The sequence below is a fragment of the Pleurodeles waltl genome, chromosome 2_1 (genome assembly GCF_031143425.1).
Source record: "Pleurodeles waltl isolate 20211129_DDA chromosome 2_1, aPleWal1.hap1.20221129, whole genome shotgun sequence".
Classification (NCBI taxonomy): Eukaryota; Metazoa; Chordata; class Amphibia; order Caudata; family Salamandridae; genus Pleurodeles; species Pleurodeles waltl.
In genome coordinates, this window is record NC_090438.1 from 85,004,383 (window position 1) to 85,025,225 (window position 20,843).

Consider the following 20,843-nt stretch of genomic DNA (forward strand, 5'->3'; position numbering starts at 1 on the left):
TGCATCACTCAATGAACCCCGGAAGCGCATTAACCAGTGCTCACCCGAGGTGCACAATTATAGCTCTGCTGGAGCACTGCAACGTGTTATCTTGCATGCCCTGCTTTGCCTGATAATGCACATCACCTCGTGCTCTGCTGATGAACATCACCCAGTGCCCCTGCTGTACAGTGCCATGTAGGGTTGTTGCTTTGTGTGGAGGGAAGCCTGATTTATATGTTTGTTTAGTGAATGGGCCCATATTAAACGTTACTTTCAAAGTGTGTAGGTGTTTGGTTTATTTGCCTGCATGGATGTGTGCTGATATGTTAAGTACTCTGCATCCATGGGTGGTGCTATGGTCTGTAATTTTGCATGCATAAGTGGTGATATCCTATGTACTTCTACATGCATGGGTGATGATATCCTATGTACTTCTGCATGCATGGGTGGTGATATGCTTCGAACTTCTACATGCATTAGTGCTGATATGTAATCTACTTTTGCATGCATGAATGGTGATATGTTATGTACTTCTGCAAGCATGGGTGGTGATATGTTCTGTACTTCTGCATGCATGAGTGGTGATATTCTATGTACTTCTGCATGCATGGGTAGTGATATCCAATGTACCTCTGCATGCATGGGTGGTGATATGTTATGCACTTCTGCATGCATGAGTAGTGATATTCTATGCACTTCTGCATGCATGAATGGTGATATGTTATGTACTTCTGCATGCATGAGTGGTGATATCCAATGTACCTCTGCATGCATGGGTGGTGATATGTTATGTACTTCTGCATGCATGAGAGATGATAAGTTCTGTACTTCTGCATGCATGAATGGTGACATGTTCTGCACTTCTGCATGCATGAATGGTGACATGTTCTGCACTTCTGCATGCATGGATGGTGATATGTTCTGTATTTCTGCATGTATGAGTGCTGATTATTAAAGTCTGCATGCGCGGTTGGCGATATTTTACATACTCTTGAAAGTGAAAGGACAAGGAGAACTGGGCAGTCCAGAATGCAGTTTCCTGATTCATACAATAATAACAAAAGGGGATACTGTTCTAAAATCTCTGTTACAGGTGTCCATTTAGGGTCCTGAAACGTTTCTGATCAACAGGGGCATTAGCATGTAGAAGCAACTGCCCTCACCCACCCAAAGGTGGCATGCTTCATTATCACCTGCTCCTCGTTGGGCTGGCACAGAAATGGCCAACAGACCCCTCAAACGGACTCTTTGCCAGAGATAGTTTTGATTTAGCCTTAGTAGTGTTAGTAGGGATATAAAGTGTATTCCTAGTATATCAGTGGGAAGACTGGAATGAAGTTGATCTAAAATCGACCATAGATATTTCTAAGGGAATATTTAATTTAAATGACAATATCTATGTCAAGGTTAAAAAATGATGGAATCCTAGGGAAATGATGATCCTCACTTCCCCTGGATAGAAATGGTGTTGTCCAATTAATTATGTTAGTTATAAGTACAAAGTCAACATGCTTCATGTCTATATCATCAAAAGAGATTGCCCTTTCTTCAGGACCGAAGCTATATGGGTGCACCTGATCTTGACTCAAGGAGTGTGTATGCTCTTGATACAGATGACCCGGTAAAAACAAAGAACACAGACATTAGACATACAACAGATATTGGCACCACAGAGGTGGTATCTTTATGATCACACATTGGAAGCACACGCACACCTTTATGGTTGGTGTTGTGCAATAAAAACAAACCATATTCACGCAGCCGTATCTAAGGTTAGTTATGAGAGAGAAACATGTGGGAGAAACACACACATTCTCATAGGGACATAGTGGAGAGAATTGGACCCTTGTGTATTAAGATAAAGGACCCTTGGTGATTGTGGTCATTGCAGCGTCAATGTTTCAAAGAGGCATCTTCAAATAAAACCATGAAGGTGCTTCCACCACAATAGCGATATGTTATGTACTTCTTCATGCATGGTTGGTGATATTTTATGTACTTCCTCACACATGGGTGTTGATATGTTATGTACTTCTGCATGCATGAATGGTACAAAAGCCGAAACTATTGACCTGGTCAATGCTTCTTTCATATAACATTTGCTAATACAGATCTTTAAGTTTAAGAAGCAGGATGCAGTAGTACCCACCTCCTTAATACTCCTTTGATTAATACAAGAAAGATGAATGGGAGTGTTAGGCTTTTCATCCTTGGCGTGGTCTCCCTTAACTTTTTGCCTCTGTTGCACAGGTTGTTGATGTGTGCTGAACTCTGATTTTGCTGTTTTTGTTACTCTAGGCACTTTACCACTGCTAACCAGTGCTAAAGTGCAAGTGCTCCTTTACAAAATGTGTATGTAATTTGCTTATCCATGATTGGCATATTTGATTTATTAGTATGTCCCTAGTACAGTGCACTAGAGGTGCCAGGGCCTGTAAGTCAAATGCTACTAGTGGGCCTGCAGCACTGGTTGTGCCACCCACATAAGTAGCTCTGTAATCACGTCTCAGACCTGCCACTGCAGTTTTTGTGTGTGCAGTTTTAACTGTAAATTCGACTTGTCAAGTGTACCCACCTTTACAAAATGTGTATGTAATTGGCTTATCCATGATTGGCATATTTGATTTATTAGTGAGTCCCTGGCATAGTGCACTAGAGGTGCCCAGGGCCTGTAAATCAAATGCTACTAGTGGGCCTGCAGCACTGGTTGTGCCACCCACATAAGTAGCTCTGTAATAATGTTTCAGACCTGCCATTACAGTGTCTGTGTGTGCAGTTTTAACTGCAAATTCGACTTGGCAAGTGTACCCACTTGTCAGGCCTAAATCTTCCCTTTTCTTACATGTCAGACACCCCTAGGATAGGCCCTAGGTAGCCCCAAGGGCAGGGTGCAGTGTATGGTTAAGGTAGGACATATAGTAATGTGTTTTATATGTCCTGACAGTGAAATATTGCTAAATTCGTTTTTCGCTGTTGCAAGGCCTGTCCTTCTCATAGGTTAACATGGGGACTACCTTTAAATATGATTTAAGTGCAGACTCCCTTTGGGAGTGGATGGACATGTGGAGTTTGGGGTCTCTGAGCTCACAATTTAAAATACATATTTTAGTAAAGTTGATTTTAAGATTGTGTGCTTGAAAATGCCACTTTTAGAAAGTGAGCATTTTCTTGCTTATACCATTTCTGTGACTCTGCCTGTTGGTGGATTCCCTGTCTGGGTCAGTTTGACAGTTGGGCTGGTTGCACCTCACACTAGACAGTGACACAAAGGGAGCTGGGGTGTAGCCTGCATATCCCGATGAGCCATCTGTGCTAGGAGGGAGGGGAGGAGTGGTCACTCACTCCTGAAAGGTCTGTGTCTGCCCTCACACAATGCAGGCTCCAACCCCCTGGTGAGTGTCTGGGGCCTGGCCTGGGCAAGGCAGGATTTAACATTCAAAAGAGACTTTACTTTGAAGTAGGCCTACTTCAAAGGAGAAATTGGGTATAAGAAGGGCACACAAAACCACAGACTTTAGAAACCCTTCTGGAAACAAGAGGAACCTCTGTCTGGAGAAGAGCTGAAGAGCTGAGGAAGAAGAGCTGTCCTGCCTGTGACTGTGCTTTGTGGAGCTCTGCTGCAGTTGCTGCTTCTGCCAGAGTAAGAGGGCAAAGACTGGAATTTGTGTGCCTTCCATCTTGAGAAGAAATCTCCAAGGGCTTGATTTAGAGCTTGCCTCCTGTTGTTTGAAGTCTAAGGGACAGCAAAGACTTCTCTCTGCCAGCACCTGGAGTCTCTGGAGAGACTCCTACTCTGCCCTGTGGTGCCCATCCAGTTCCTGGAACCCTGAAAGGAGAAGCTGGCAGCTAAAAGACAAGGAAATCCACACACAGAGCGCTGTGCGGGGAAAAGATCAACACAACTCCGATATACGGCTGAAGAAATGACGCGCCGCCGGCTCTGCAGCTGAGAAACGACGCTCGCAGGAAACGCGACCGAAGAATCAAAGCACAGAGCAGGAGAAACGACACGCAGCATTGCTGACGGAGGCTGGGAGATCACATCCCGCGCTGCGGGTTTTCGGATCATCGTGCGGCTGGATTTCCGACTCAAGTGGAAAAACAACGCAAGGCCTGCCCGGAGCCAAGAGTGCTGACCAGATCGACGCATCGCTCTCCTCCGGAGAGAAGAAAGGACGCGCCCGACCCGGCGAAAGGAGAAACGATTCACGGTCCTGCTCGTGAGTGGAATTAACGCATCGCAAGCCCTTTTTGACACGTACTCGCCCGTGCGTGCTTATTTTTGACGCGCCCAAGTTACTTTTTCATGATGACAGCGTTAGTGTGTGTTTAAAACTACGTAAAGACTCTTTTTGCATTTTTATTGATAACTTGACTTGTGTATTGTGGATGTTTGTCATTTTGGTCTTGTTTTGTTTAGATAAATATTCCCTATTTTTCTAAGCTGGTGTTGTGTCATTTTGTAGTGTTTTCATTTAGTTACTGTGTGTGTTGGTACAAATACTTTACACCTAGCACTCTGAAGTTAAGCCTACTGCTCTGCCAAGCTACCAAGGGGGTAAGCAGGGGTGAGCTGAGGGTGATTCTCTTTTACCCTGACTAGAGTGAGGTTCCTTGCTTGAACAGGGGGTAACCGGACTGTCAACCAAAGACCCCATTTCTAACAGGGAGAAAGAGCTCTGCTATGATTACCACCTATGGCCTTTAGGTTACAGAGAGACTCTGTAATACAACACATTATCTCTCACCCATTTCTTGCCTGGATTAACCAGGATGATACAGTGCTTAGGGAGAATATATTGCACATGGTAAGGGTTGGTTAACTGCCTGTGTGAGATGAGAACTCAAGAACTGGTCAGGTACTCCAGTGGCCTCATACCAATGCTCAGAGACACTGAAAGGCAAACTCCTTATAGCTACTTCTGGGCATCTATTATTAGATTAATCAATACACATAAAATGATGTCAATATGTACTCCTAAGTGCCACTGCCCCTTTCCATTGCTTTGTCTCTTGAAAAAATGGTGAACTCTACTCAATCCACAGCCCATGTTTGCTTGCATCCTATGATTCCTTGTCATGCATGGGAACACCTCTTTATTCACTCACTCGTCCCCTGATCTTTCCTCCAAACCTCAATGCTCTGCCCCCCTCTCCTCACAGTCTTGTCCAACGGTTTCTGCTAGACTCTGTGCTTAAGTGTGAACCTGCAACACACACTGCATAAGAGGTGTCACAAACTTGCATGATCAAACCAGTTCAGATGTTCCATGATGTCTTCTCACAAAAATATTACCTTCACTAGGTTTTTATCTATGTTGAATTCCTCTGGGAGAGAAACTGAAGACATGCCCTTGTGGAATTTGAGGCACAGTGTTATAAAAATAATACTTTAGAATGTTTGTCAAGGGATATCCTCTTTTGATGAATATGTGATGTTGTTATCTTTGCTTGAGTTCAATGATGACAAATTTCTAGCAAGTCAAATCCTGCATTTCTATAGAAATTTCCTGAAAAAATGGCTGAGTTTTGAAGGGAGAAAGACCTACCCGGAGTGCACCACCCTGTCCATGGTCAACATTTTCAAGATGACACTAGGTTCTTCCACTATAGACTCAAGATCTTATACCCGCATGAGGTGGCCCACGTTTCATACATTTCCACAGGAAATAAAGAATGTTGTTTTGGTGTCACACAATGTTTACTTTGTCTATGGCAATGCTTGATTATTGTGGCTCACTAGTCACCCGGCTATCGAGGGGCTGGTGGTTGGTGAGTGCTATTTCAGATCTTGGGATTTTTTGTTTGTACGCATTGAACAGGGTGTGATGCCTCCTGGTAGAAATCCCTTCAAACCCCCATTCTCATCAGTTGCCCAAGTAGGAGTTATTTGATTGTGCCTATGAGTGACATGGGCATCATTTTGTAGTAATCACAGGTAGCATTTGCTATCCCTCACTACTACTTTTATACCAAGTCTGTAAGAGACATGACTTCCTTCTACAGAATTCATCTTTCCCTTCATAACCCCTCCCTCTCCATCCCTGCACCTAATGGAAGGTGATAACACACACAATGAAAGCCCAGCCAGGCTGCTCCTCTCTTTATCAATGTGTGTCTTCCCAGGAACTGCCTATGTAGAAAATGCACAATGTTACTAGGCAAGCTTATGAGGCAAAGAAGAGGTGTCAAGGTGGAGATAGGCACCATTTTAGGAGAAAAGTTGTATAGTAGGAGGACAATGGCTCGAGGTAGAAAGGTACAGGTTTAGAAGAGTGGCATTGCCTATTGGAAAAACAATTTCCTTGTACAATGAGGATAGGTGGGTGGGTATTCAGGCAGAATGATTGTCTCTGCACGCAGGTATACGTTTACCACTTATGCAGCAGGGCACAAGTGTAAATAAAGAATTGGGGGACTCACCAAGTTAGACACTATGCAAATGACATCTTGGCACATGACATCAAGTGCATGACATTGCATGTGGCATCATAGGAAGTGGCATCACAAACCATGACCTCACAGGAAGTGACAGCTCAAGAAGTAGCATCATGTCTTAAGACATCACACATGTTTAGCAAGTTTATCATGATTACATTTGACCACATTATGAGATTTAACAATTTCGATTTTGGATCAGGATTGTGCCAAACCAGAGACACAACCATGAAGCAAAAGGTGGGCCTCAGATTATAATTTTTTTAAATAAATTCCGTCACAAAGAAGTTGGCAACAAGGAGAAATGCAGCTGTGTTTATTATGCACTACAAGACTGGGAATGTTATTTTTATTTTTGGTATTTTCGTTAAAATGCATCTAGACCACTACGCCAACTACGTCATGTTTTATCTTTATTTGCAGCTGATTTTGCTGTCATTGCCCCGCATGACGTCACTGGCACGTGGAGGCACTCAGTCACTCTCCCATGCACCTACTCGCCAGTGGACCACGCGCCGCAGAGGACGGTTTGGCTCTTCGATGACCGGAGACTTTTCGAAAGAGATGAAGCAGGCGACCATGTCTTCGTGACTAGATACAGAGAGCGGCTGAGCCTCCCTCAGGACCGCCAGGGGAGCAATGTCTCTCTCACCATTGTGAACCTTGAGATTGATGATGGGGGAGTGTACACCTGCAAAGTCTCTTTGATGTTACCAGGCAGCAGCAACCTAATCACCAAAGAAGCCAGCACACATTTAATTGTGAGAAAAGGTAAGTACATGCTCTGCACCTTCTAATGTTATTTGGCTGTCATCATAATATAATCAGCAACTGAGATGGATTGATGGAACACCTATGGCTCTAAATCTTTTCTACTACATTTAAAATTAAGACATGCAAGATACACCTAAAATGCACTCATGAAAGAAAGCCAAGCTGGCATTAGACAGCTGCAGTTAAGTCTGCATGTTATCTTGAGGGTCAGAGTGTTTTAAATACAATAATATGTTGGATGGCAAAACTCAACAAAACAACAAGTACCCCAAGAAAAGAAACCACTTTAAACCTCTCCGCTTCCTTCAAGACCACCGAACAGATCGAGTGGTCCCACTTCAGATGTGTGCTAACTATGGCATGATGGCCAACAGATGTCTCCCCGGCCTCTTTAAGGCCTGTATTGAAGATACCTAAAATACCGAAACGATCTACAGCCGTAGTTCTCAACCGTTTGACTTCTGTGGACCCCCACTTTATCATTACTTCAACGTGGGGACCCCCACTGAATCATTATTGGAATCTGGGCGTCCCCTTATTGAGTCACTACTGGAAGCGGGGGATCTTGGCCTAAAATTATCTATGATTTGAACCACAAAACAATACACAAAAAATACAGAAACAAGCATTCATCAAACACATTCTCAAATGATAACACATTTTATTTGTTTTTAAAACAAATATAAAAAAAACCTTTTAATTTCAATAGCAAAGTTGAAGCTTTTCTAAATTCAATTGAAGCCACTTATCACCCATGCTATATTCTGTTTGAAGCACCTCCAGTGCTCCCACAAATCAATCTGAGGATTCTAATTTGTTTATTAGTCTCCAATTTCAAATTCTTTGACACTTACAGTATTTTTTTAAATGTTCAATTGTACATTTAGCCACTTTATTTATATACATTTTATTAATCTGTTAATATTATTTAATTTTCTAAGCAGACACCGACCCCTTCAGGAGGCTTCACGGACCCCCAGGGGTCCCTGGTTGACAGGCTGGGAACCACTGATCTACACGACAAAGCACAGGTGCACCAAACACTCCTGAATTCAGAAAATTAGAAATAGCAAATAGCCGAGGTGTGAACTTCTATGGTAGGGAAGTGAGCACCATATACAGCTCTCCCATAACCTCTATTAATGTTTGTGCTCTAGAACTCTCTCTAAAAAACTAAAGTAAAAACGAAAGTAAAAAAAAGGAAGCTCGAGAGAAAAAACAAATTCTCATGAAAAGTTGTTACTAACACTTTAGTAACGTAGGCAAGTCCATGAATTGCTCTTACACTGTGTTGGGAGTTACAAGCGTACAACTGCTCCACCAGAAAATAGTTAAAATAGTGATGTCTGTATGGTAAAAACAAAATCCATTAAAAATGTTATACCTAACTAAAGGAATGTGGTTAGAAATAAAACATACATATAAATAAATAAAACGTGTTTATATGGAAGAGTATCCTATTTGCAAAGCAGGTTAAAAGATTGGCAAACAACATTTTGGTTATACCAGAAGTGTTCACCAGAGGGCGCCAGTGTGCTAAGTGCATTTACAGAGGCTGGCTAGTCTTGGGAAAGTCAACTATTTTTAAAGCTGCATGACAATTCTCTCTGGTGAAGTTATAGTCTTCATGTCCTTAGCTAGCACGTTAGGCATGGTAAAGGGGTCTCTGGTATTTTCTAAAAGAAACCTTTCCCTTGGCTTTAGTGGTTCTTTTCTGTCCATTTGATGTTGGAATAGTGGGTATAGACTGGATAATATAGGAGTGTCAGAAGCCAAAGGTCGGTTACCAAACGAATGGAACTTAATTGTCATTTGGTGATTAAATGACCATTGCAGATCCAGTGAGTGACACACAGTTCAGGCCCAGGTATGATGACAGTCTGAATCCAGCTTTAGGAAAGTCTTAAAATCACAACTACTCTTCTTTTAATCACTTTAAAGTGCATCTAGCGGCCTGGTGGATGTGTTGTCTTTAGCGCCGGAAGGCATGGTTGGGTGGCAATGTGCTATACAAGAAAACCACTAGAATAGAAGAAAATGACACAAATCTCACACTTCCAGCAGTCTCTAGCATCTCTGCTCTTCGTGCATCTAGGAGGTACTAAATTATACAGATTTGGCGATACTAGCATTTGCTTCAGTGCACAGGAAGTCCAAATCTGCAGAAAGCATGCCTGTAGCCCCTGGGTGATTGAGTGATCAAGTTGGACTAATTCTGGTCCTTAAATTCTGTTTATCAGTAGCACTGCCCCAAGAATCAGCAAGTATCAACGTGACTCATCTCAGCAAACCATAGAAACCTGCAGTCGCAGTCACCACCTCTACAAACACCAGCGGGGCAACAGCACCACAGGAAAGATGGGAAAGGAGAGAAGCAACTTAAAAAAGGTCAGACCAGATAATGATGAAAGTGGCATACTTCGCACCTTCCTCAACTCAGCCCCCATCTGGTTCAAGGTGACTGTTGCAGGAAAAACCCTGGAGCTGCAGGGACCATTACAGGGACCCTATAAAGATCTCAGGAACCCACCAAACAACCAAAAGAGCTTTCACAGGACTTTCTGAGAGTAGTGCAAGAGTTCGACTTCCATTGGTAGCCATTTTGGGATGCAGAAGATTTTTCAGCCATGCCCTCCCACTCTTAACCAACAAAACTCCAAGCACATAGAAATCCAAGAACAACCAGACAAGCAGCAATTCTCCCACACATCCAACCAGCAAAGGAGGCTCAGTGGCAAAAGAGGAAGACACAGAGCTCATGTTCTCTGTATCTCTTACTCTCTTCTTCCTCTAGCCATTATCCAACAGTCCGGACAAGAGCACTTTCACAACACATCTCTTTCCCTTTCCTAAGGTGCCTTATTGCAGACAGCAATGGATGAACAGACACTGCAGGTGCTTCCTGTCCATTCATCTTTTTTGGACCCAGTCAAATCCTCAAGATCCTGAGGTGCAATAAGGTCAATGAGTCTCTACGAGGCACTTATTAGGTCAACGTGTGGATTCTAATGCATTTGACATGTGATTTTCAAGTATAAAATCCACAAATGATGAACAGACGTACAAATGCCTGTGGTAGACATTCATGATGGGTTAGGACTTTGGCTGCTTGCAAGAGCTCCTCAACATGCTTTCGCATCCCATATGCATGCAGAGGGAATGACCCTGTGCTCAGATAGGAGCAAACTGTGCTGGTCTGTCTAACTGAGGACGAGGAATCCTCGTATGCCCAGACAGGGTGAACTAGAACCACCTCCAGGATAGACAGTGATAAAAACCAGATTATGGTGATTTATGGGGACTGTGGAGTCAAGGACCCACAAATAATTCATGAAGAAAGATTGATAAAACTGCCTGAACAGCCTGAGACTGAGGAGTATGTCTGTGTCCCTTACTAATGTGTGCCAAACTAGAGGAAAATGGGAACAGGACTGTTCAGGAGGTAAACAAAACCATTTCACCTCCTGGACTCTGCTCACCGTGGCCAGATGCCACCTGCTTCCTGTAAGAAGCTGGAAAGGTGTTGGGTATAGCAGCATGGCAACATCTGCATGGGAGACACCTACGAAGATGCAGGTAAATGTCGTCTCGCCTTTATACAAATACACCAAAAATATTTTACAATGTAGAGTGGGCAGGTTTGTTTGCACTGAAAACAAGTGATCAAAGATTGGGGACACCACCTGATGGAGCTTAGATATAGCAGCTATGAATGTCTGAGGTGGATCAAGAGAGACTATGACGATCTAATGATAAAAGTTTGTGGAACTGGGACTCTTTCCAATTCCTGGAGACCTTGGATTGGGAAAAGGTATATTTAAAGGAGGATTTGAGGCCTAGCACTTCAAGAATAACTGGGAATTAACGAGGCTATAATAGAGGAATGGTGTCCAGGAAACTGGCAAATTTTCCTGAGGCAAAATAAGGTCCATAAGGTGACCACCGTGAAGAGTGGCCACTCATGCCACCGTTAGCAAGTCTGCTATATTAAAGGAGAGAAGGGAAAACAAATTTGTGGCACATTTTCCAGACAGGGATATGGATAAGTGTTGAAATCGGAGCTGTGAATAAAGGCAACGCCATCGTCATGGTGCCCATTTCTGTCTGCACCGATTATTTTGTAATTTCAGCACCAAGGGGGCCAAACATGAGATTGGCTTCAACAAAGTGCCATATACATTTAAAGAACACATGATTAAATCTATCATCCAAGATGTTATCTAAAGTTTATGCTGAGTGTTTAACCAAAGAAAGTATATTTAATGAAAGCACCCTCAGCTTCTTGGACCTAAAATTAGAGAACATAGGAAATTGGGCAGGTTTGAGGGAAAATTAGGAAATGAAAATGGTATTTGGCTGAGCACACACAAGTTTGCCTTTGGCATGCCACAGACGACCTTGCGGCGCAGTCGCTGTGTAAGGCAACTTGTATATAGTGAGGGTCCTCTTCAGAAGCTCAGTACGGTCAATGACAACTAAACCGCCAAGGTGCAGCGGTACCACCCTCAGAAAGATGGCACCAGAAAGAAAAGACATTGGTGAATATTGTCAGTATTAAGAACTAAAATAGAGCTGTAACACAAGGGGAAAGAAAATTGAAAAAATGGTAAACAGGGCACGCCCTGTATCCCTCAAGAATCTGGATAAGTAATATTGTCAACAATAAAGGTACTTTCTGAATAACTTCGAAAACATGTTTTTAAATAAGAGTCAATACAAGCATATGAGACAAGGAGAGGGTGTTGCTGCATATATATTTATACATCATCAATACCTATCAATTGAAAGCATAACCCATAAACTTAATTCCAGGCAAACAGTCGCACCTCTTGGCACTCCAAATGAAGAAAACACTACAATAAAGGTACTAATCAACAACAGTGGAAAAATGTCAAGCAAAAGAATAATATAAAACATAAGCACAAATGCAAGAACAAGCAGTGGAGCAAAGGCTTCATCAATTATTGCGGTTCTACGTACATATAGAGTTTGCAGCAGTCAAAAAATATTATAATTGTCATCGTTTTGACCCCTAAATCTAATTACATCACATGAGGTCTTCCTCAGGACAAGAAAAAGGTAGCACCATATGCAGGGATATCACCCAATGATCAAAAATAAAAAACAACCTCCTTGTGACTGCACAACTCTTTAAAGAACACCACATCATGACACAGTAACAGGCTTCTCCTGCTCCCAGAACTCAGTTACCCATCAATCAGTTGTCAACTCCATCTTTGCCTTTGAACTTGTAGAGCTCAAGTGCTTTCAGCTAAGCTTGTGCTACACAAATTTCACAAACATACAAGCATGTTGTAGATTTGAGTCTGGCCATGGATGACTTGTTCTTTCATTCTTCCAAAGTGAATGAAACATATACTAATAAGGTGGATGACCAATCCTCTGTTATCAAAAGCACAAACAGATATTTAAGTAGAAAGATGTCTTAATTTAGTGTTCATTTGTGGCACCTCCGTAGGACCCGCCTGCCATGAATTAAGATCAAGTCAGGACAAACTCAGCCTTTAAACCTTCCAAGCTTGATAAATTAACTGCACAACTGTAGTATAACACTCCCCCCACCATCAGTCTACCTCTACAGCACTCACCGCATTGCATTGCTCACCCATCTGCAAGAGGATTAAGTACACAATTCTGTACACAACTCACCACACAAAACAGACCCTAGAGCTAAGGGTCATATGTGTGAATGTTGTTTTGCATTTTTTCAGGTGTCACTGCACAGTGCATCTGCCTTTGTAAATGCAGAGAGACTTTTAACTATCTACAGAAGATCACTGCCATTCATAGTGGTCATTGTGACATGCAACCTACAAATTGTGAGTTGCAAGGCGAGCGGGAGTGGATAAAGACCCTCTCCCCACCATGTGACTTATGAATATTAATGAGAGCATGTGGAGATGAACGGTGCTGGGTTGGTTTCTGCTTCTGGTTTCCCATTCTGGTCCTGGCTGCATTTCTGGGAAACTTTGGGAATGACCCCCTGTGAGTTTGTGCTGCAATAGTACACTCAGAGCATCCTTAAAAATTAGACTGGTAGTTATGTATACTAGCCCTAGCAGAACTATTAATTATGCTGGAGCAATCAAAATAATTTTGCGAATTCTGTGTTACTCTTGTGATGCGAAGTTTTTAAAAACTAAACGATTGTGTCTGATCCCGTCATTCATAGTAATCTGGGGCAAATACACCTACCGCAAGAGCACAGGAAGAGAGCGCAAACAGCCTGTGTTCGTGTTGTGTTTTATTTAGAGCTATTTTTCTTAGCACAAAATGCATTCTTGGGTTAATTTTGGACACACGGGTACACTTTGTGCTAAGAAAATAGAACTAAATTGTTGCTTATGCTCCAAGCATAATTTTACATAATTTCACTGTAATTTCATGTAATTACGCAACAGTAAATTACACAAGTTTTTCCCACTCCATTATTATAGATGATGTGCAAAGTCAGCGTTCTGCAGTAATAAAGTCGCTGACCCTAGATCCACTACTAAAATATCTTAGTTTTCACATTTCTCCAGGGTCCTCATTATTAAAATTTTCCATGCAATTATTTATAGTTAAAAAAATACCACATTTCTAATGACTAATCTGGATGGAGTGGATACTGGTTAAGACTATACGAAATGAAAAAGTCTAGCTTTTCAGTTTTCTCTATATATTAATTAATCTTTTCTCCTCTTTGGCATTGTAGTTGCTGTGACTATACCTGTTGTTCAGCCAGACGGATCCTTGTTTGAAGTTTTTGAAGGAACTATGTTGAGATTTACATGTTTCGCAGAAGGATCACCTCCAATTACATACAGTTGGTATAAACGTGGGATGGAAGGAACCAGAGACTACTTCCAGACAAATGAGCCTTCCTTCATTATCAAAAGCGCTCAGAGTTCTGATTCTGGGACCTACTACTGTGAAGTGGAAAACAAGATCCCAAAAAAGACAACCAAGAAAAGTCAAGTGTTCGAGTTGAATATCACAGGTCAGAAGCACAATACACAGCATCAGTGCCCTTGAGCAAAGGGACAAGTTTGAGAACATTGCACAATATTTCTAGACTGATTAAGAGAACAATGTTGCCAGAAAATTTGCAAGAAATGACAGATTTCTTGCCCACGTATTTGGCGGTATACCTGCCATATTTAGTGTACCCTTGGTGGCATACCTGCCTTGGTAGAGATTCCTTTTGCTGTATCTTTGACTTTTCCTAGGTTTAGTGCCAGCTCCATATGACATGGTGGTGGATCTTCTGCTTAATCGAGGATGACTGCATTAGATCCAGATGTTTGATGGAGTTACCTCTGTGATAGTGTGCTTGAAGGAGTAGCAGACGTACATCAAAGACTGCTCAAGAACTTCAGGCCCATCTCCCTGCTCCCATTTCCAGCGAAAGTCATTGAGAAAGCCATCAACAGCCAACTCGCCACTTTTATCAAAGACCACAACATCCTCAATGCCTCCCAATCTGGATTCAGAAAAAAGCATAGCACCGAAACAGCCCTTCTGGCTGCAACAGACCACATCCGTTCCCTGTTGGACAAGGAAGACATGGCGGCACTCATCCTGCTGGACCTCTTGCAGCCTTCAACACGGTCTCCCACCACACCCTGATATGCAGACTTCACAAAGCCGGCATTAGAGACAAGGCCCTCGACTGGATCCAATCCTTCCTCTCTGGCAGAACTCAACAAGTGAGACTCGCTCCCTTCCTTTCAGACCCCACACCTACCACCTGCAGAGTTCCCCAGGGATCCTCCTTAGGCCCCACGCTCTTTAACATCTATATGATCCCACTGGCTGCCATCGTCTGAAGCTACGGAATCAACATCGTCTCCTATGCTGACGACACCCAACTCATCCTCTCCCTATCCAACGAACCCAACACAGCCAGACACAACTTCCGTGAAGGCATGGGAGCAGTCACCATCTGGATGAAAAACAGCTGCCTTCAACTCAACGTGAACAAGACAGAAGTACTCTTCATAGGCCCTCAACCCGACACGTGGAACAACTCCTGGTGGCCAACCACCCTCAGAAACCTGCCCAACCCGACGAACCAAGCCCGCAACCTCGGGATCATCCTGGACTTCAAACTCAACATGGACTGCCAAATCAATTCAGTCACGTCCACCTGCTTACGCACTCTCAGCCTCCTACGCAAGAACTTCAAATGAATCCCCCACAAACACAGAAAGACCATCACACACGCCCTCATTAACAGCAAACAGGACTATGGCAACGAGCTCTACGCCGGGCTCAACAAGAAACTCACCTGCAAACTACAGAACATCCAGAACGCCGCCGCCAGACTGGTCCTCGACCTGCATCGACCCTGCCACGTCTCTCAACACCTGCGCATACAACACTGGCTTCTCATAGAGAAAAGAATCACCTTCAAGATCCTCACCCACGCACACAAAGCCCTCCACGACACCAGACCAGCCTACCTGAACAGGCGACTCAACTTCCACGTACCCCACAGGACCCTACGCTCAGCCGAGCTCGCTCTCACCGAAGTACCCCGCATCAGGAAAACAAGAACAGGGGGACGCTCTTTCTCCCACCTCGCAGCCACCGCCTGGAATGCCCTTCCACTCCACATCAGACAGACCACCCCCCTCCTCAACTTCACGAAGGAGCTGAAGACATGGCTTTTTGAAGAACCACCTCACTGTTGACGCTATATGCCCCCCCCAGCGCTCTGATACCCTTGCGGGTGAGTAGTTGCGCTTAATAAACACTGATTGATTGATTGATTGACTGATCAAACGTATGTCTTATGTCTTATATTCTGGTAACTGCCATAGATGGAGGCACTGAAAATGTGCCACCACTTCGGAGGTTATAGTTGAAGTGATATCAGTTTGTGGGTGAAATTCCACCTGTAGTGATGGGCCCTGGCAGACACACCACCAGATATATACGTCTCCAAGGAGTATCTACTCCCATTGTAGAAACCTGAACTTTCTATCAGAAAACTCTAAATATGGCAGATTCCATATGTTTGAGCAGAGGTTTTCAAAATAAAGTGGGGAGGAAAACTGAGTGATGGGCAAATTGGAGACCATTCTAGGATCTGGATCCTTTATCGGTAAAGCTCTGCCCCCATTCAGCAGTCAACACCATGTTCAATAGGATTGCCCATCCTTCTGAAGTCTTACAACGTCTTATAAGGTGCACAGAAAGAAGGGATACAGATATGTTTGTATATTCTTTTGAATATGTTTACATGAGTTACTAGATGTAGCATATTTGCACCTGCTTACAGGTAAATTAAGGTCACTGTGATGCAACATGTCGTTGATTGCAGATCACAGTCTTTAGCATTTAATGGGCTGCAGAAGTTGCAGGAACAGTAATGTTTTCAGTCATATCTTTAAATGGAGAAAGTATGTGGACAAGGAAGTCAGATTTGCTAGCCTGAAAGTCCTTGCAACTTATACAGTATATTTTGAGCTTAATGCTTACTCGTCTGGTAGTCAGTCCATATCTGTTAGGGCAGGGCATACCCTTCAACACTTCTTTAAAAGGGTGAAGGTTGAATCTGGTAAACCACTCAGCATCACATTCAATGTGGAAATGCAAAACAGATTGCTCAGTGGAGCAAAAGTTTCTGGGAGGCAGTAGTGGATTTATCTCAACTGGTACCACACAGTTTTGATAACAGCATCCTTAAATGAGATGCCAGAGAAAGCAAAAAAATCATGCAATTGGATGCAGTGGCTGAGGATGGGTAAACAGCCCCAAGCATTCGCTAATGCCGGCAAAGATTGAATGTTATTTTGGTTGTAGCTCTAACAGGTTTAGTTTGAAGTAGACAAAAGACATCCAATATTAGATGTCTCTCTCAGCCAGAATCTTAGATAAGGAATGTCATGTGCTGATGGCACTATGAGGTATCGACAACACATTCGTGGAACCTGATGCCCTGAGAGGGTTGCAAGGCCCCTATGGACTGTATGTAAAAATTTAACAGTAAGGAATCCTGAGCATCCACACAGGTAGCAGGAAGGATTGTGATCTGGAATCCCCCATTTGAGTAAGCCGCTGATGCTGATGAGGTCAATCACTTTTTAATGGAATGCTATGTATTGACTTGATGGTCTCACCTTCAGCAGGAAGTAAGCAATGCACATATTTACAAATGTATGTCGGAACAAAGCATGCTGGAACAACGCATGCCTGAACAACGAGGTCGGAACTACGACCGCGTTGTTACCACTAATGCCTTTACCACGAATGCCTTAACAATGATTTTTGTTGTAAAGGCATTCCTGGTAAAGGCATTAGTGATAGGCATGCATGGTTCTAATACTAAAAATACCCGAACCCCCACCCCGCCCCTAAAACTAAAAATACCCCTCCCCAAACCTAAACCACCCGGCCCCCCACCCCTAAAACAAAAAATACCCCAACCCCCCCACCCTCGCCCCTAAAACTAAAAATACCCCTCTCCTCCCTCCCCCGCCCCTAGACCTAAACCACCCCGACGCCCCCTCCCCTAAAACAAAATCCCAACCCCCCACCCTGCCCCTAAAACTAAAAATGCCCTGACCCCCCACCCCGCCCCTAAAACTAAAACCCCAACCCCCACCCCTGCCCCTAAAACTAAAAATACCCCGCACCCCCGCCCCTAAAACTAAAACCCCAACCCCCTACCCCCGCCCCTAAAACTAAAAATACCCTGACCCCTCAACCCCTAAAACAGCCCCAATTTCATGATTCATCGCGTCGTCCTCCTCAGCCGACTCCCTTCTTCTGTGCCTTAACCACGCATGTGCGTGGTTCAGCACATGCGTGGTTAAGACACAAAACAACGAAGTCAGGGTTAAGGAAAGCGTTGTTCCGCTTTCGTTGTCCACGACTTTGTTGTTTAGGAGTCATGGTTCAGGGCGTTTACCTGTATTTACTGGTGTCAGAAATGTGGTCATATTTTCCAAGACTGCCTGATAGACATGCTGTGCATTCCTACCTTTTGCAATTTGACAACATCACCCCAAGGACTACCCATCATAGTGCTCAAGGCTGTCATAAAAATGGTGTTTGTGATTCATGATTTGGCCCTCTTTTATATCCAGGTGCTGCTGTTTCAACAACAACCAACCCACAGATACGAATGGGTAGTACAGAACGAATGACCACTACAGAGCACTCTCAAAGTATAAGATACCGAGAACATCATGGCACCAGTGCTCCTTCATCAACAAAAGGTACAACTTTCATCCAGATACTTGTGTGGCCATTTTTAGAACTCATACTGCACTGCATACGATCTTAGCCTCTAAGATTTTGATTTTTTTTTCAGATACCTTTGTTTGCCATGTTTGAGAATTGAGGGCCTGGTTCACATACCACATCTGGTGTGCAAAAAGTGGCATTTAATTGTGTCATTTTCAGATCCTGGTTCACAGACTCAGTGTATGGAAACATTTACCCCACTCAAAGCCCTTTATAATATTTGCGAGACCGTCAGCATTCATGAACATTCCCACTGGTTGTCACACAAAATTTTCACAGTTATGTCAGCGTCAAAAAAGACGTAAGTCTGTGTGAAAATCGGGTGTCAAAATGTTCGGAATGTCGCAGGCCAGCCAGCTCACACGATGGCACTGTGTGACACAGAATATCAACCCCCTTCACCCGGTCACACGGCGAGGAGCTGATATCACACGGTGGCATGGAAAACGACCTGAAAACCACTGTGAACGGTGGTTTCCAGCTCATTTTTGGAGGCTTCGAACTGCCAATGTACATTAATGAATGTGGAAACACCCCAGAGACATCAGCAACAGCCTCAGCAATCTTTTTGTCTTTTTGATTTTTTTTTTGAGGAAAGTGTTTGGGGGCGGGGTTGGGGGCCAAGTGCCTATTAATGTGCTTCTCGGCATGAGGTACCACCCCCTCCAAGACCCCATCCCCTTCTCACACGGTGTAATTTTCTAGTTGGCAGGTCTTGTGTTGACTAAGGTAGTTCTCTTAATGGTAATGGTTTGTTTAGTTGTTGGGTATCCTGAAATTCTGGCATGACTCCAGCATCTGTGGTCCAACACTACCAGGACATTGCTCATAATGTCAAGTGATTCATCAAAAAGAAATTTGAAGAGAAGCAACTACACAGTGCATGGTAATCATTGTCTCCCATTGTAAGATGTATTCCAGAATGGTCAGGTTTTGTGTTGAAAGATTGAAAATGAAAATACCATTCTTAAGAGAGGTAAACAGGACTCAAATCTTTACCCCTCAAATAGTATTACCTGTGTATTGACCCACTAATGTTGTGCACACATTTACCAAATTGTGCAAAGTTTAATTGTATTTCGCAATTCTGCAATGAGATATATTTGTGAATCAGAATAAATATGAACCAAAAAGTTTACACTATAAAGTTTGCTCTCACAAAAATTTAAACCATTGAACCTTGGTGTATACTCAGTACCTGTAGCAACCTGGTAAAATTCAACTTTGCTAAAGTACCAAGTCCACCAGGTCAGGTATGCAAATCCAATTCTACAGGATGTTGATACAGACATTTTCACCCATTGTCCTTAAACTACTCCCCGATTTACAATAAAATGTCCTGCATAAGTCCACTTTATGGAAGTTTGAAAAATGCTCTTCTTTCCAAAAGGAGAACTCGTTGATTTTGGTGGTTTGTGGTAGGAATAAGTGTGTTTTAAATTCGTGTTATTTGCTCTTTTGGGCAGTTACATGAAATTATGGTAAAATCATGTGTAAATTGCATGAAATGCAAGTCCGTGAATTAAAGCTATATTTGAGCGTGAAATTCTGAAATTTTTGGAGCGAAGCTGCATTTATTCAAAAGCACTGCAAACAGCAGCCTCTTGTGTTCTGTTTTTCCTGTGCTTTCATGGCAAATGTTCACCACGAAAGACGTAACGGTGTCATTTCAGAAGTGTAAAGCAAAATCCCCAAATTTACGTGGATCATGCTAGCATAATTTAAATTTCACCCAGGCTTAATTTGCAAGAAGTTCGACCAGAACGATTCTATGCAGCATGTTCTGGGTGTTTGCAACACGAGCCCTCCGTGGTGATCACGGCAATGCCTTCACCATCCAGTTTCCTACACACACAATATAAATCTAACATGTTCTCTACTGTTTTGTCCTCCAATGATGATCCTTATTTTAGGTGTCAAACGTTTAGGAGAGTACTGGGAGTTTTAAAACACCTACCAGACAGGTTTTAAGACGATTCTGTATTTTGACAATCTCGATTACATTAAGGGCTAGATGTATCATGTATTTTTCCAGTCCCAAATCGCCCCGTTCTCAGAATTGGACCGTTTGCAAACAGAAAAATGCATTTTGGTATGAATGAATTCCAAATCACAATTTGCTTAGAAATCACCAAATTGCAATATAGAACTGGAAAAACATACCACTTTGTTATTCGGAAGGGGTGTGTTCAGAGAGTCCCTTCCTAATACCAAATCACAGAGGTAAGTAAGAATGTTTTGTGACCGAAATGGGGTTGTAAAACATTCACAAAGGAACCCCTTCCCTTTCGTGAATGTTTGTAAAATATTTTTAAGAGCAGGCAGTGGGCCCAAGGACCACTGCTTACTCCTAAAAAATAAAAACCAAAACTTTTCTTTTTTTTTTTTAA

The 20,843-nt window shown here is 42.9% G+C and overlaps 1 protein-coding gene across 2 annotated transcripts in view; it reads left to right on the plus strand.

Moving 5' to 3' along the window:
* LOC138261417 (V-set and immunoglobulin domain-containing protein 4-like) overlaps nt 1-20,843 on the plus strand; it is an 85,481-nt gene that overhangs the window by 16,620 nt on the left and 48,018 nt on the right. For both annotated transcript variants that reach the window (XM_069210354.1, XM_069210363.1), the window contains exons 2-4: nt 6,844-7,191; nt 13,913-14,197; nt 18,294-18,425. In XM_069210354.1, coding sequence (XP_069066455.1) covers nt 6,844-7,191; nt 13,913-14,197; nt 18,294-18,425 — 765 coding nt within the window. The remainder of the gene's footprint in view (nt 1-6,843; nt 7,192-13,912; nt 14,198-18,293; nt 18,426-20,843) is intronic.